The sequence below is a fragment of the Microcaecilia unicolor genome, chromosome 11 (assembly GCF_901765095.1).
Source record: "Microcaecilia unicolor chromosome 11, aMicUni1.1, whole genome shotgun sequence".
In the NCBI taxonomy this organism is placed as follows: domain Eukaryota; kingdom Metazoa; phylum Chordata; class Amphibia; order Gymnophiona; family Siphonopidae; genus Microcaecilia; species Microcaecilia unicolor.
Window position 1 is genome coordinate 24,657,302 of NC_044041.1, and position 15,428 is coordinate 24,672,729.

At 41.8% G+C, this 15,428-nt stretch overlaps 1 protein-coding gene across 1 annotated transcript in view; it reads right to left on the reverse strand.

The window, feature by feature from the left end:
• GRK3 (G protein-coupled receptor kinase 3) overlaps nucleotides 1-15,428 on the reverse strand; it is a 441,692-nt gene that overhangs the window by 219,036 nt on the left and 207,228 nt on the right. Inside the window, exons 6-7 of the mRNA XM_030219404.1 lie at nucleotides 13,601-13,662; nucleotides 10,486-10,537 (exon numbers count right to left, since the gene is read on the reverse strand). Coding sequence (XP_030075264.1) covers nucleotides 10,486-10,537; nucleotides 13,601-13,662 — 114 coding nt within the window. The remainder of the gene's footprint in view (nucleotides 1-10,485; nucleotides 10,538-13,600; nucleotides 13,663-15,428) is intronic.

Here is a 15,428-nt window from a genome sequence, read left to right on the forward strand (position 1 = left end):
CATTGCAACCTGATTGTCTGTTTGAATGAGTACAATTTGGTTGCACAGCCAATCTCTGAAAACCCTTGGAGTGTTCTAGATGGCCTGTAGCTCCAGGAGATTGATCTAAAGATCTGATTCCTGAGTTGACCAAGCACCTTGGGTGTGAAGTCCATCCACATGAGCTCCCCATCCTAGGAGGGATGAATCTGTCATCAGCACCTTCTGGGGATGAGGAATTTGGGTGTTGAGATGGGTGCCTGTTCCTGGCTGCATGGAGACCCATGCATCGACACCTCTTGTATGGAGGGGGAGCAGTCCTATCAGCGCCAATGCTTCTCAGGGACCGAATCCCTTGGTACCCCCGAGTTCCCAGCACAGTGCGTCGAGGGGAATCGATGCTGATGTTTCTTGGCCTTCACCTAATGCTGGTCATCGATGCTCTTCAGTGACGATGAGGATGATGTTGAATCCCCATGTAGCCTCGAGGTCAGGTTTGATACTGACCAGTTCCGGGAGACCTGCATTGCGGTCGGCATCAAGGCAGGTGGAGGAGACACACTCAATATACATCCACTCCCAGTGTCCAAGACATGCCTATCAGTCATATGGATCGATACACCCGATGCAACTCCTGACACCAATGCCAGCACCGACATTTTGGACCGGGCTCCAAAAATGTTTTCTCTTTCAGCCTCTCTGGCTAGCTGGGTTCATTTCTTCATACAAAGGCAAAAATAACTAATGGAAGGGATATGTTCAGGTCCCAAACACCGATGGCACCAAGAATGACTGCCTTTGCCAGCGATGGTCCTACTGCACCGGCTACAGAGCTTAAAGCCACTGGGAGGACATGGAACAGAAAACAGCAGTGGCCAAATCAAACAGCTCGATGGTGACTGAAAAAAGGGCCAAGCACCAGAAAAATAGAGACAAATGTCCAACCTCACGAAGACACAACTCACAAAGACACGAAGACACAACTTGATACCGTGGTTCAATGAGAAATTGAAACAATTAAAAACGCAATCAAGGAAATAGGAACGCACATGAAAAAAAATAAAAGATGAATATACACTTAACACATGGAAACTACTACAAAGAAAATACAAATACGCAATAAGACAGACCAAAAGATCATATTACAAAACTAAAATAGGGCCGGAATACAAAGACACGAAAAATCTATATCATCTTGTGAACACATTACTAGACATAAAACCAGTCACCACAACCAATACTGACACCCCATCTGCAGACAATCTTGCTAAATACTTTAACAAAAAAATTACAAATCTATGCAAAACTTTGCCTCAGGACAATATGGACATTGAAACCTTCATCAATGAACTGGACCCACCCCCTGGTGAATACCCAACAGACTGTATTTGGACAAAATTTGCTCTCCTCACCTCCGACACAGTTACCCAGGCGATCAAGAGATACTCCAACAGCCACTGTCAACTGAATACCTGTCCCAGCTACCTACTAAAATCTCCCCCCCCCCCCCCCATCGTTTCATAACAGACCTCACATCCCATTTAAACTTCATGCTTCAACAAGGAACCTTCCCTAAAGAAAATGGCAATATCCTACTCACCCCAATACCAAGACACCAAGAAAAGAAATAAATGACATCACCAACTATCGTCCAGTAGCATCCATCCCATTGGTAGTCAAACTAATGGAAGGCTTGGTAACCAAACAAATTAATGACTACTTAGACAAATTCACAAAACTACATGAATCACAATCAGGATTCTGCCCCTTACACAGCACCGAAACAGTACTACTTACCCTCTTAACTAAATTCAAGCAGGAAACAGCAATAGGTAAAAGCATACTTCCACTACAATTTGACATGTCCAATGCATTCGACATGGTCGATCATAAAATACTGCTATGACTCCTTGACTACTTCAGAATCAGCGGAAACATACTCAAATGGATCAAGAGCGAACGCTGCTACGGTACTATGTAAGCCACATTGAGCCTGCAAATAGGTGGGAAAATGTGGGATACAAATGTAACAAATAAATAAATAAACCAGAGCTCAAATTTGAGAAGGCCTACTGAGAGAGGCAAAAATAAAGAAAACTAAAAAGTGAGAAAAATTGAACTAAAGTCAATACAGGAAAGGAAATTTTCCAAAGAAAATAAAACAAAAATCATGGGAAAACCCCGAAGGGAAGGCACAAAAAAGCTCAAAAAAACAAACTGATGCACCAGATGCTATGAGGAGCATTCTCTCCTCACTGTGGATAAAGAGAGACTGCTGGTACTGCGCTCTTGCAGTGGGTGAGAAGGCACTTGTGAATGCGCGGTGGGGATACTGTGCATGTTCTTAAAGCTATACAGTGGGGGAAATAAGTATTTGATCCCTTGCTGATTTTGTAAGTTTGCCCACTGACAAAGACATGAGCAGCCCATAATTGAAGGGTAGGTTATTGGTAACAGTGAGAGATAGCACATCACAAATTAAATCCGGAAAATCACATTGTGGAAAGTATATGAATTTATTTGCATTCTGCAGAGGGAAATAAGTATTTGATCCCCCACCAACCAGTAAGAGATCTGGCCCCTACAGACCAGGTAGATGCTCCAAATCAACTCGTTACCTGCATGACAGACAGCTGTCGGCAATGGTCACCTGTATGAAAGACACCTGTCCACAGACTCAGTGAATCAGTCAGACTCTAACCTCTACAAAATGGCCAAGAGCAAGGAGCTGTCTAAGGATGTCAGGGACAAGATCATACACCTGCACAAGGCTGGAATGGGCTACAAAACCATCAGTAAGACGCTGGGCGAGAAGGAGACAACTGTTGGTGCCATAGTAAGAAAATGGAAGAAGTACAAAATGACTGTCAATCGACAAAGATCTGGGGCTCCACGCAAAATCTCACCTCGTGGGGTATCCTTGATCATGAGGAAGGTTAGAAATCAGCCTACAACTACAAGGGGGGAACTTGTCAATGATCTCAAGGCAGCTGGGACCACTGTCACCACGAAAACCATTGGTAACACATTACGACATAACGGATTGCAATCCTGCAGTGCCCGCAAGGTCCCCCTGCTCCGGAAGGCACATGTGACGGCCCGTCTGAAGTTTGCCAGTGAACACCTGGATGATGTCGAGAGTGATTGGGAGAAGGTGCTGTGGTCAGATGAGACAAAAATTGAGCTCTTTGGCATGAACTCAACTCGCCGTGTTTGGAGGAAGAGAAATGCTGCCTATGACCCAAAGAACACCGTCCCCACTGTCAAGCATGGAGGTGGAAATGTTATGTTTTGGGGGTGTTTCTCTGCTAAGGGCACAGGACTACTTCACCGCATCAATGGGAGAATGGATGGGGCCATGTACCGTACAATTCTGAGTGACAACCTCCTTCCCTCTGCCAGGGCCTTAAAAATGGGTCGTGGCTGGGTCTTCCAGCACGACAATGACCCAAAACATACAGCCAAGGCAACAAAGGAGTGGCTCAGGAAGAAGCACATTAGGGTCATGGAGTGGCCTAGCCAGTCACCAGACCTTAATCCCATTGAAAACTTATGGAGGGAGCTGAAGCTGCGAGTTGCCAAGCGACAGCCCAGAACTCTTAATGATTTAGAGATGATCTGCAAAGAGGAGTGGACCAAAATTCCTCCTGACATGTGTGCAAACCTCATCATCAACTACAGAAGACGTCTGACCGCTGTGCTTGCCAACAAGGGTTTTGCCACCAAGTATTAGGTCTTGTTTGCCAGAGGGATTAAATACTTATTTCCCTCTGCAGAATGCAAATAAATTCATATACTTTCCACAATGTGATTTTCCGGATTTAATTTGTGATGTGCTATCTCTCACTGTTACCAATAACCTACCCTTCAATTATGGGCTGCTCATGTCTTTGTCAGTGGGCAAACTTACAAAATCAGCAAGGGATCAAATACTTATTTCCCCCACTGTATTAGCTTTACTGGGTAACGTGGATGACGTCACCACATGTGAGAATAATTGCCTGCTTGTCCTCGAAGAATAATTATTATGTAGATTAAATAATGTAGCTTGCGTTGGTCTTCACACACAGCACAATGATCCCAGGGAATATATTAAAGGAACTGGAGGTTTTCAAATTGTGGCACCTTTCCTCCTTGAGAGATTTTCCCCACTTTGGAAGAAGAAAGCCCCTACCCTCTGAAACAGCTCCCTAAACTTACCAGCCTTATTCCTGCCAATAGTCCCTGCCCCCTAGTCTGCTAGGTTCTAAATGGCACCAGTCGACCTGTAGCAGTTGTCTTGCAAAACTATCGCTGGGGGTCAAACTGCCAAATAAGGAGAGTGCACTTTAAGGGAGTAATTCTATAAAAGGAGCACTAAAATTTATGAACTACACATGTGTAAATAATTAGAATAATGGAACACACATTCATATGTGCATACATATGTGTCTAAAGCTCACCTAAGCATTATTGTGTAAAACAGGCAAATGTCTAATATGGTGTATATCTGACAGATGATAGTACACATAGATGGAGTCTGGGCAGGACTCACATTTACATGCAAAGCTTATAGACTATTATGTAGCATGCTTATCTCCAGCACTACGCCAGCTGTATGGCTGGTATAATTAGTACCTAAATTATAGGTGCAATTTCACCAGTTACATGAACATTCATTAAAGGAAAGCAAGTGCTTACTTTCCTTTTTAGAATAGCTGCCGCACAGGTACCTTGTTATAGAATTACTCCCTAAGCGTATGTACGTTATATGCAGCGCAGTTAAGATGTGCTAAATGAATTTTCTCTGTTTAACTACATGGGCAGATCCTGGGAATACCCCCTACAGCTAACACAGAAGATCTGCACTTGCATCATGGTAACGGACAATTACTGAGGGGGAGATGCATTAAACTTACTGGGCCAGCAATGTGCTTTTTTGACTGGTTCCAGCTGGTTTAACAAGCATGTTGTTCAGCAGGAGATGCACAAAGGTGCTCTAACTAAGGGCTTTTTACCATGTGAGGCAGCAGACAATGAGAATGCTATGCTAATATATTTAAATAATCTGTTTGGCATTCAAATATGCATTCCAAGCAATGCACAGCTGTTTTCCGAGCAATGCAGAGAAGCAAACCCTACATTTTGCATATAAATTTTTATAGTAGATCCAGTGGCGTACTAAGGGCGGGGTAGTGGGGGCGGTCTGCCCCGGGTGCATGCCGCTGGAGGGGTGCAGAAAGCAGCCGTGCAGCTGTTGGCTCCACTGGTTCCCTGCGCACTCTGCCCCGGAACAGGTTACTTCCTGTTCTGGGGCAGAGGGAGCAGGTAACCAGCGAAACAGACAGCCATACGGCTGCTCCCAGCAGGTACGAATGCACCTGGGGGGGGGGGGGGGGGGGGGGGCTTGGGTGATACGCCGGGGGGGTGTTGTCATGCTGCACCTGGGGGGACGGATGGCAATCCTCCCCAGGTGGCAGCCGACCAAGGAACGCCACTGGGGAGATCAAGAGCAGTCGTAGTGCTGCCAGGGTTACTTTTCACTGGACACTGAGCGTTGTGAAGCGGCACAGAGGGATGGATGATGCCGTGTTGTAGCAAGGGTGGCGGATGCTGACTGCTCTGGATAGTTTTCGTAGGTCTGGTTTAAGAGTTAACATCTGCATACACAGTGTCGGAAACAGGCTTTATCTGCAGGAAAAAGATAATGCAGGCGCCAGCCCCCAACGGGACTTCCAACAGCAAATAGAACAGCCACCATCATCATCCTCATTAAAGCTATCCACAAAAGGTTTTCTCCCATCCTACAGGCAGAAACACAATAAAGTCCTGCCCAATTTCTATTTCACAATGTCCGCCTCATCAGCGCTGCAGAAAGAAAGAGTTCCTCCGCCTCTCTCCATCCACAGAACGTTGTGCAACCAATTATAGGCAGGATTAGAAGGGGTACCTCTGGCTGCCTGTAGAGTAAAGTCTGCCTTTAATGGAAACTTGGCGCTAGGGGCGGGGCAGGACCTGGGATCATCTCTTCCTTGGCGAAGAACTCTCTGTTTGTTCTGTGCATGCTCATAGCAGCCACGCTTAGCGAGTGGCTGCTACACACATGTGCTGGCATTTTCCCCCACCAAGCTGCTTGCTGTTTTTGTGAGTAGTTCATTTCCATGGGATTTCCTTCCTGCATGGCCCACTTTTTCCGAATCGGCAAGCTTCAACGGGGATTGGAAAGGTACAGGCTTTTTGCAGGGAGTTTAATGCATCTCCCCGTGAGTAGTAACTCCAAAACTATACTGCACTATATAAAAAAGCCCCCCCTGTTTGAATTCTTTTTCTACACATCTAAATGCACTTCTAAAAATGCCTCCTACGAGTACTGCAAAAATTATGGATACGATAAAACACAATGTGCACTTTTAGCTGGACTGAGAAAGGATCATTTTCAGACAGCCAATTTACCTGGGTAAATTACTATTTATCCAGGTCAAAGTCATCAACCTCTTAATGCCTCACAGGTAATATAGCAACCTAGATGTTGACAGTAAAGGACCATTTGGGTTCAGTCTGTTCATTCTGTGCTGCAAGTCTTTTGTTTGTTTTGTTGGTGGGGTTTTTTTTTCTATTTATAAACTTTATATAATTTCAAACAACAATTGAAAAAAGAAAGGTTCGAAAATCATGAAAAAAAAATAAAAAGAAAGGAAAAACGTGCTAGAACTATAATTTAATCTCTGGTTGACTGGTCTAGCAATGAACCATAGAATCCATTCAGAAGCTAAAACAGTTGCATATAGAAAGTGTGGTAAAAGAATCATTGGACATCACAGTCCACCAGAGAATCCATATTGCAGTGAAACAATATACATTCCCTGAGTGTGGTAAAGGCTTTAGGCAGACCTCACAATACACAAGAAAATCCACAAACGAGTGAAACCATTTAGATGTTCTGAGTGTAGTAAAAACTTTGGTTGAAAAGAAAGCCTCACACGGCATCAGAGAATCCACACAGGGATGAAACCATTTACATACACTGAGGAGGTAAAAGCTTCAGTTGCATTGGGACAGGTAATTAGGGAATGTAAACTCTGGCTATGAAGTATGGAAAAACAGTACTCTGGTATTTAGAAATATGTAATGAGACCTCCTTTTTATCTATAGATCTGAATTCAAAGCCCAAATCTACTGATAAACAATAGACACAAGGCTCAGATGTTATAAAAAATAGAAAGCTTGACATCAGATAGAATAATGAAAAGTGACATCCTAGGAAAGCAATAGAGCACCCTAGGGGTCACTGCAGTGAACTTCATCAAATGCTCCCAGGTATACATCTCACCATTGCTCCCTTACCTTGCCTGCTAAGCCCCCTCCAAACCCACTACCCCCAACTGTACACCACTACCATAGCCCTTACGGGTGAAGGGGGTACCTATATGTCAGTACAGTGGGTTTCTGCTGAGTTTGGGAGGGTTCATAGTTTCTTCCACAAGTGTAACAGGACTGATTATACAGCAGTTTGAACTTTGTTATCCTCTATGAATGCTTTCCTGTGAATGAAACTTTTCTTATAGTCTTATGGCTTGATTTTGTGCGTTTTGCATTTGGACATTCTTTGTCCGAAAATGGACTGAAAAACAAAACGCTTTTCAAAACAGTATTTTCAAAAGGAAAAGATAGACTTTTTTTGTTGAAAATGACCTTCTTTCCTGTTCAGAATTTGGACGTTTTGTGTAAAATGTCCAAATTCAGATTTAGACATCATATAAAAAATGCCCCTCCACGTCATGCCTACTGGTTAGATCATGTCTCACCATTTCTTACTAGATTTCATTAGCTGCCCATAGAATACCAAGAAAAATTTTAATTTTGTCATTAGCATTTGAAGATTACCGGGCCACGTTAACTGTACCATATATGCCTGAACATTTCCTTCGCTCGCTCAACAACCACAGGATAGTCTTACCAGGTCCACCCAAAACCCATTGGGAATCGACAGAGTGCCTTCTATGTCACTGCTCCTTTTTTATGGAACTCAATTCAAATTTCCCTTAGATCAAAGACCTCTTTTCACCAATTTAACCCCCCCCCCCCCCCCCTGTTTACTGAGCCTCGCTAGCAGCTGCCACATGGCAATGCCAACACAGCCCATTCAAAGTGAATGGGCTATGTCAGACTTCAATGTTGCTTTCGGCACCTAACCTTTATACCTTTCAGGAAATCTAGACTGCCCCTATTTGACTGACTGTACATTTGTCCTTTAGATTGTAAGCTCCTTTGAGCAGGGACTGTCCTTCTATGTTAAATTGTACAGCGCTGCGTAACCCTAGTAGCGCTTTAGAAATGTCAAGTAGTAATAGTAGTATTAAGATTGGTCTTAAAACTCATTTTTTTTCAATTTGGCATTTAAAGGCTCCTTAAATAATAATACTTATCTTAGTTCCTATAGTCCACTTCTGTGGGGAATCCAGTACATAAGTACATAAGTAATGCCACACTGGGAAAAGACCAAGGGTCCATCGAGCCCAGCACCCTGTCCACGACAGCGGCCAATCCAGGCCAAGGGCACCAGTAGGGGAGATATGCCCTTAGCAAGCTATTATAAAGTGTTCTATGCATGAAATTCTTACATGTGTTGACCTATCTGAATATGGCATTCTTTTCCCAACATTTTATATTTTTATTTAATTGTATTCTTGCTTGATTTGCTTTAGTGACTAAGACAGATTTAGTAAATTTTAAATAAAACATAAACCTAGCTTTATCACTAGCTCCGGTAAGAGTTCTAGAACTTAGCTATACATTGAGTGAAAAAAATATTTTTTCCTATTTGTTTTAAATGTTCTATTATGTAACTTCATAGAGTGTCCCCTAATCTTTGTACTTTTTGACAGAGTAAACAATCAATTTGCATTTACCTATTCCACTTCATTCAGGATTTTATAGACCTCTATCATATCTCCCCTCAGCCAACTCTTCTCCTATATGAAAAGCCCTAACCTCTCTTTAGCCTTTCCTCATATGAGAGTCGTTCCACCTCCTTAATCATTTTAGTCGCCTTCTTTGTACCTTTTTCAATTCCACTAAATCTTTTTTGAAATGAGGCAACCAGAACTGTACACAATAGTCAAGATGCAGTCTCACCATGAAGCAATACAAAGGTATTATGATATTCTCTGTTTTATTCTCTATACCTTTCCAAATAATTCCTAACAATTTGTATGCTTTATTGGCTGCTGCCACACTGAGCAGAACATTGTTGTCCATGATGACACCTAGATTCTAGGTGGTGACTCTTAATGTGCTGTAGTAAATTTCCTTAGTATCTTCACTTCGGTTATTATCTCAAATTTGATCGTGTTCTGAACACTACTGCCAAGCAGCCCCAAAACTCTTACCTCCAGCACCAAGTCCTGCATTTAAAATAGCTCCCCATCTTGGTTCCTGAACCAAATGATTCATGAAGCAATCATTTATTTAATCCAGATACTTTACCTCCCTAGCATTTCCTGAAGTGACATTTATCCAGTCATTATTGGACTAATTGAAATTGCCAAATTTGCTAGCTTCTGTAATTCTACTAATATTTATCATCTGTCTGTTTATTCTAGGCTAGGGGACGGTAGAACAGCTCCCGAACGTTCGGGCCCAATCAGATTTAAGTCAGCATCTTAAAATTATAAGGTACTACCGCAGTAATGGTACAATGTCATGCAGGAGTACCGTAGGAATGGGGACCGCAATTACTTTATCCCCATAGTAATGGGGAAAAAGTCTGGCCACATTGCCCTGCCATGCCCCCCCCCCCCCCCCGAGCCTCAAGGTACCCTCCACGGGCCTATCTTAACATGCCCTGGTGGTCTAGTGGCCTCTTTAGAGCAGGAAAGAACCCCACTCTTTCCTGCCCACTGCCACTGCTCTCCTTGAAACTTCTGCTTTTTCAAAATGGCTGCCAAGACATCAAGCAGTGGTCTTGTGAGAACTCTGCTTGACGTCTCAGCATCCATTTAATGAATAAGGGGATTTATTTAAGCAGAAGAATACAAGATCATGGTCAGATTACTACCGAACTACCAATGACTGCGCAAGAACCTCAAAACACTACTATTTGACAAACATTAATCACTATGACCCTTCGTCTAACGAATCCCCTCTATTACGTCCCTTCTCTCTTCCCACAACTGCTCATTCACTTCCCTAGCCATGCACTAACCCTACTCTGTAAACCACCTCGAACCTCCTGCTGGGAATTGTGCGGTATATACGCTCCAGATTTTATTAGTATATTGGAGAAAATTTCTTAGAATATCCTTGCCTCACAGTTTGGACTCCTCAAAACCAAATTAGACAGAATTCAGTATGTTAAACTGCTACTTTTAAATGACTTTCCAACAAAGCCATCAAGCCACAAAGACTAGTCACTGGTAGCACACAATTATTAAGCAGCACTAGTAGATTAATATGTACACTATGTTTACAAAAACTATTTACCCAAAGTTAAAGTCTTATAGTATCAAATTCTTTTGTGATACTTACATGAATATTCAGTTCTACATTTTTCCACTGGCAAAACCTAGTAAACCTGTCACTGTGAAAAGAAAAAAGAAGTACATGAAACATATTTACAAAAGGTACAGAGAATTCTGCTGAAAAGGAAGATTAGTGTATTAGTGTAATCCAAAAAAATATCCAGATAGCTTTAGCTAGGTCTCTTTATCTGTATATTCAGGAAGATACCCAGTTATCTTGTTGTTGCCGAACATATCCGGTTAAAGAACACAAGAGTAGCCATACTGGGTCAGATCCGTGGTCCACCTAGCCCAGTATCCTGTTTTCCAAACAGTGGCCAAGCCATGTTACAAGTACCTGGCAGAAACCCAAATTGTGGCAACATTCCATGTAGAACTCCAAAGAATAGCAAGATTCCGGAATCTTAAAGAGTGACAAGATTCCATGCAGAATCTCAAAGAATAGCAACATTCCATACTACAAATCCCAGGGCAAGCAGTTGCATCCCATGTCTGTCAATAGCAGACTATGGACTTTTCTTCCAGGCATTTGTCCAAACCTTTTTTAAACCCAGCTACGCTAACTGCTGTTACCACATCATCCGGCAAAGAGTTCCAGAGCTTACATATTCATTGTGTGAAAAAATATTTCCTCTTATTTGTTTTAAAAGTATTTCCATGTAACTTCCTAGAGTGTCCCCTGTACTTTTAGAATGAGTAAAAAATCGATTTACATCTACTCGTTCTACATCAATCATATCTGGCTGTATGTGCGGCTGAGTTATCTGAATAAACATAACAAGATAGTGGCTGAAAATATTTGCTATCTAGTTAGTTTTTGGAATGCCTTTGGACTTTCTCTTGCTCCTCTTTCATTCATCTGGATAACATCTGATTGGCCAAGACAGCTATCAAGTAGCCCGTAGTTTTTTTTAATTAAGGACTTATCTGGGTAATCCTCAAAGTTTAAACTAACCAAAATGATTCTCCATCACTACTACTTATATGTAAATCCCAATTATATATAACATCACCCAAAAATGGAAGGAAAAAGCCTCATAGAGCTGTAACAAAAAAACCCTAATGAGCTTCAAATCATCATCAGCATAAAAAAATTCCATTCTTTTCAATATGACACTCCATACTATTAAAAGGCCTACAAACAAACATTTTTCTTACAGCTGAATTCACATCAATAGTAACTTTAGTACTACTTGGATTGCAGTCCAAGTCTTACAGTGGCCAGCGTTTTGCTTACTGCTTCAGAGTTCCGAGGACAAATTTACTAATATCAACAGAAATTTCATCAGCATTGTGAAAACTACTGTCTTACCTAAAAGAACAAAATTATAATTACTTTACATACAATCTTTGGGTGCGCCTCTACTATGTGCTAACTCCTCTCTGGGTTCAGAAAGTTACTACTACTACTAATCAGTTCTGTAGCGCTACTAGACATATGCAGTGCTGTACACATTATGTGCTTAATTAGCTAGTCAGTGAACCAAATATTGCTTCTAACCAACTAAGTTGTGGCTCCATCCAAACTCCACTCCCAGACTAGTTGGTTAGTAGCAATATTCAGCAGCACTACTCATTTAAGTGCTGCTGAACATTGCCAGTCGGTCAGCTCAGTGGGATTTCCTGCCTGGTTAGACCCCCTTGAATAACTACCTCTTTATCTATTTTTTTAATAAATACACAGCAGTTAAATTACTTATAGCGGACCGCTTTGGACAAACAAATATGTATAATTTAATTCTAACTTTCATATCTTGGCCAACTTCTCTGACTCGTTGAATAGTAGAAATGCGGTACCAGGTTAACTATTTGTGAGTTGGCTGGGTGGGTGGGGGGGGGGGGGGGGGGGGGGGGGGGGAGAGTTCGGGGATGGTTGGGGGGGGAGGGGAAAGAAAAAGCGGTTGGACAACACTGACATTGGGTAACACCAAAGTGGCCTTTGTATTGTTTACAGGATTGTAATGAAATGTTTATGTTGTTTGAAGTTTCTGTCAATAAACAGATTTAAACATAAATACACACCGTTTCACAACTATCTAAAATACTTGCTCCTGTTATGTTATCTAAGCCTAGATACATATGGTCATACTGAAAATATTAGATGTATCTGAATAACCTAGCTATGGTCTCATGCCATCATTATTGTTTCAAGCATGAGTGCTGCTGTAGATATTATGGCTTGTTAGAACTACTGATTTTCAGATTTTCAGTCATGTAATAGTCAACTTAAAAAACTTATGTTTAACAGTAAATTGATAGCTAGTGTCAATGTTGATATTCATTTGAATGGCAATGGATAAATTCATCTTACAACAAATGGAGGTCAAATCTGTTAGCTATATCTTGGTAAGACAAACTGATCAACCAGTAAATAAGAAATGGGAACGATATGTGTAGCAGTATGGCTAGTGGACAGGCCTGGGCCCTCATTAAATACAACCACACAGAGAATTAAGTGTAAATCAAACTTATTAACCCCACTATTTACTAAGCCGCGTGGCAATGCCGACATGCCCATTCAGAGTGAATGGGCTGTGTCAGCATTAGCGCATGGCAGCTGCTGGCGCAGCTTAGTAAACAGGGGGGGGGGGGGTTATTTTCTTGCAGAGGAATAGCTGACCTGTTACCTTAGTAGTTGTCTCACAGTACTCCCACTAGGGGTCAAGTTGCCATATAAGGGTTAAAAAAAAAGGCTCTCATATGGAAGCTTAACACCTAGTGGTAGTACCGTAAGACAATCACTAGGGATTGCCGGCACCATTTTGAACCTGATGCCTACAGAGGCAGGAGTGATTTACAAAGTAGGCTTGGGGAATGGGGAGGGGACCAAGAGGAGCATATGCTGGTGGGCTTCGGGAGAGTGTGATATGATATGCGAGGCCATCAGGGGTGGGGGACTAATACTCAGCAGATACAGAAATGAACTCTTTAAGATATAGAAGGTTCTTGCTTTTCATGCTGTGAGAATGTATTCCTTTCATCTATTGTAAATGTTATGTATTGTACCTAAATATCTAAAATTGTTTTCAGGTATATCTGAAATGGAAGCTACAGAAACACACACACATATTTTTTCCAAAGTAAGATTTTTTGGCTATTTTACTTCAAATAGACTTTCATACCTTTCTATATAGTTTTGAAATATTTTGCCTCGAAGACTATCACATATTTCTTCTATATATGGCTGTAAACGATCAAAGATGACAAAGTATTAAATATGTGCTTTATAAACAAAATGAAAGACACATCAAATTATCACCTATTTAAGAGAAATGCTGAGTTAGAACAATTTTGTTTGCTAATAATAAAACCTTCACAGTCAGTTATGGTAATTCAACAAGCTATATAATCACAGTAATTAGCAAAGGATTTTTGACTTGCTGTATCACTGAAGGGAAAGTTCCTTAGTGTATTTATTCTCTGATCTCTGAAAAGGAATGTGACTATCTGCATATCTGAATTAGCAGTAACATAAGAGCTGAATATTTACAACTGATGGACACCAGAGGCATTAGAATTTTGACAGGTTTTACTCATAGTATGGTAATTTCATCTAAATATCTGGAATAGAACTTAGGGACATGTTTATTAAAGGGCATTTAGCCTTAAAGAGCACTAATAGGTGTAATGCATGATAGCGTTAAGGCATTCTGCAGTAACATACCCGTTAGCTCACACGTTAGGGAATTTTTCTGGGAGATGACGTGGCATGGGTGTGGAAACACTGGGCCAAATTCTATAAATGGTGCCTTAAAAATCGGCGCCGAAAAACCACACTGTTACTGTGATTCCTATAAACTATATCTAAAGTTACATGTAGTTTACAGAATATGCTCACACGCCGTTCTTGTGACTAAAATTTAGGCACATTCATTTAAGACACCTAAAACCAAGTCTAAATACCTGCGCCTAAGTCAGGTGCAGATCGGGTGTATTCCCTAATAGTGCACAAAGTTTTTTGAAATGCTCACAACCCGCACATGGCCAGCCTCCTTTTCGACTGCGCGCATTAGAATTTACATGCACCGCGTTATAGAATATACCTAGAAATTTGTGCATGTAAATTCTAATTAAAACCAATTAGTGCCACTAATTGGTTAAGTACCAATTAACAGTGCTGATTGGCTTACTAATCAATTAAGTTGTGCACGCAATTTGGCCATGCAGCAGTGGCATTCCTGAGGGGGGCGGTGCGCCCCGGGTGCAAGCCGCTGGGTAGGCACGCAGCACCCCCCCCCCCCAGCGGCGTGCACCCTGGGGGGGGGGGGGATCCTTCGCCGGGGAGGTGTCCTTTCGCTGGGGGGGGGGGGGCGCTGCACCCGGGGGGAACACCACTGCCATGCTGCCATATTAGTACACACAACTTAAGGCTCCATATATAGAATTTGGGGGATTATCTTTATCTTTTTATCTTTATTGAGAAACTTGCTATACCACTTTTACTGACATGCAGGTCAAAGTGGTTTACAGATTAAGGAACTTAAAATTGAAAAGAACCACATCAACAAGATAGGAAAGAGCAATCATCATTCCTGACATAAAAGATAACAGAAAAATACATTCCAGGTAAAGTGCGCTAACTGGATAACAGCTGAGTTAACACTAGATCATTTAGGAGTCAAGTGCACCCACATTAAATCCTAGCAATCACCGCATGCTAATGACTATGACTACATTTAGTGCACGACTTGCAAAAAAGTACCCTCAAAAAGAAAAGATTTAGATTTGTAGTTAACACACACTAAAATCTATGTTAAATCCAAATTTTAACGCCCTTTAGTAAACATGTCCCTTAGGGCCCTGTTTACTAAGCCGTGTTACAGGCACGTTAGCATTTTTAACACCCGTTAACCATGTATGCGCATTAACTGTGTACACGCCTACAATATCCCTACAGGCACCTACACGGTTAGCGCACACGCTAATTGTAGGCATCTTAAAAGCACTAAC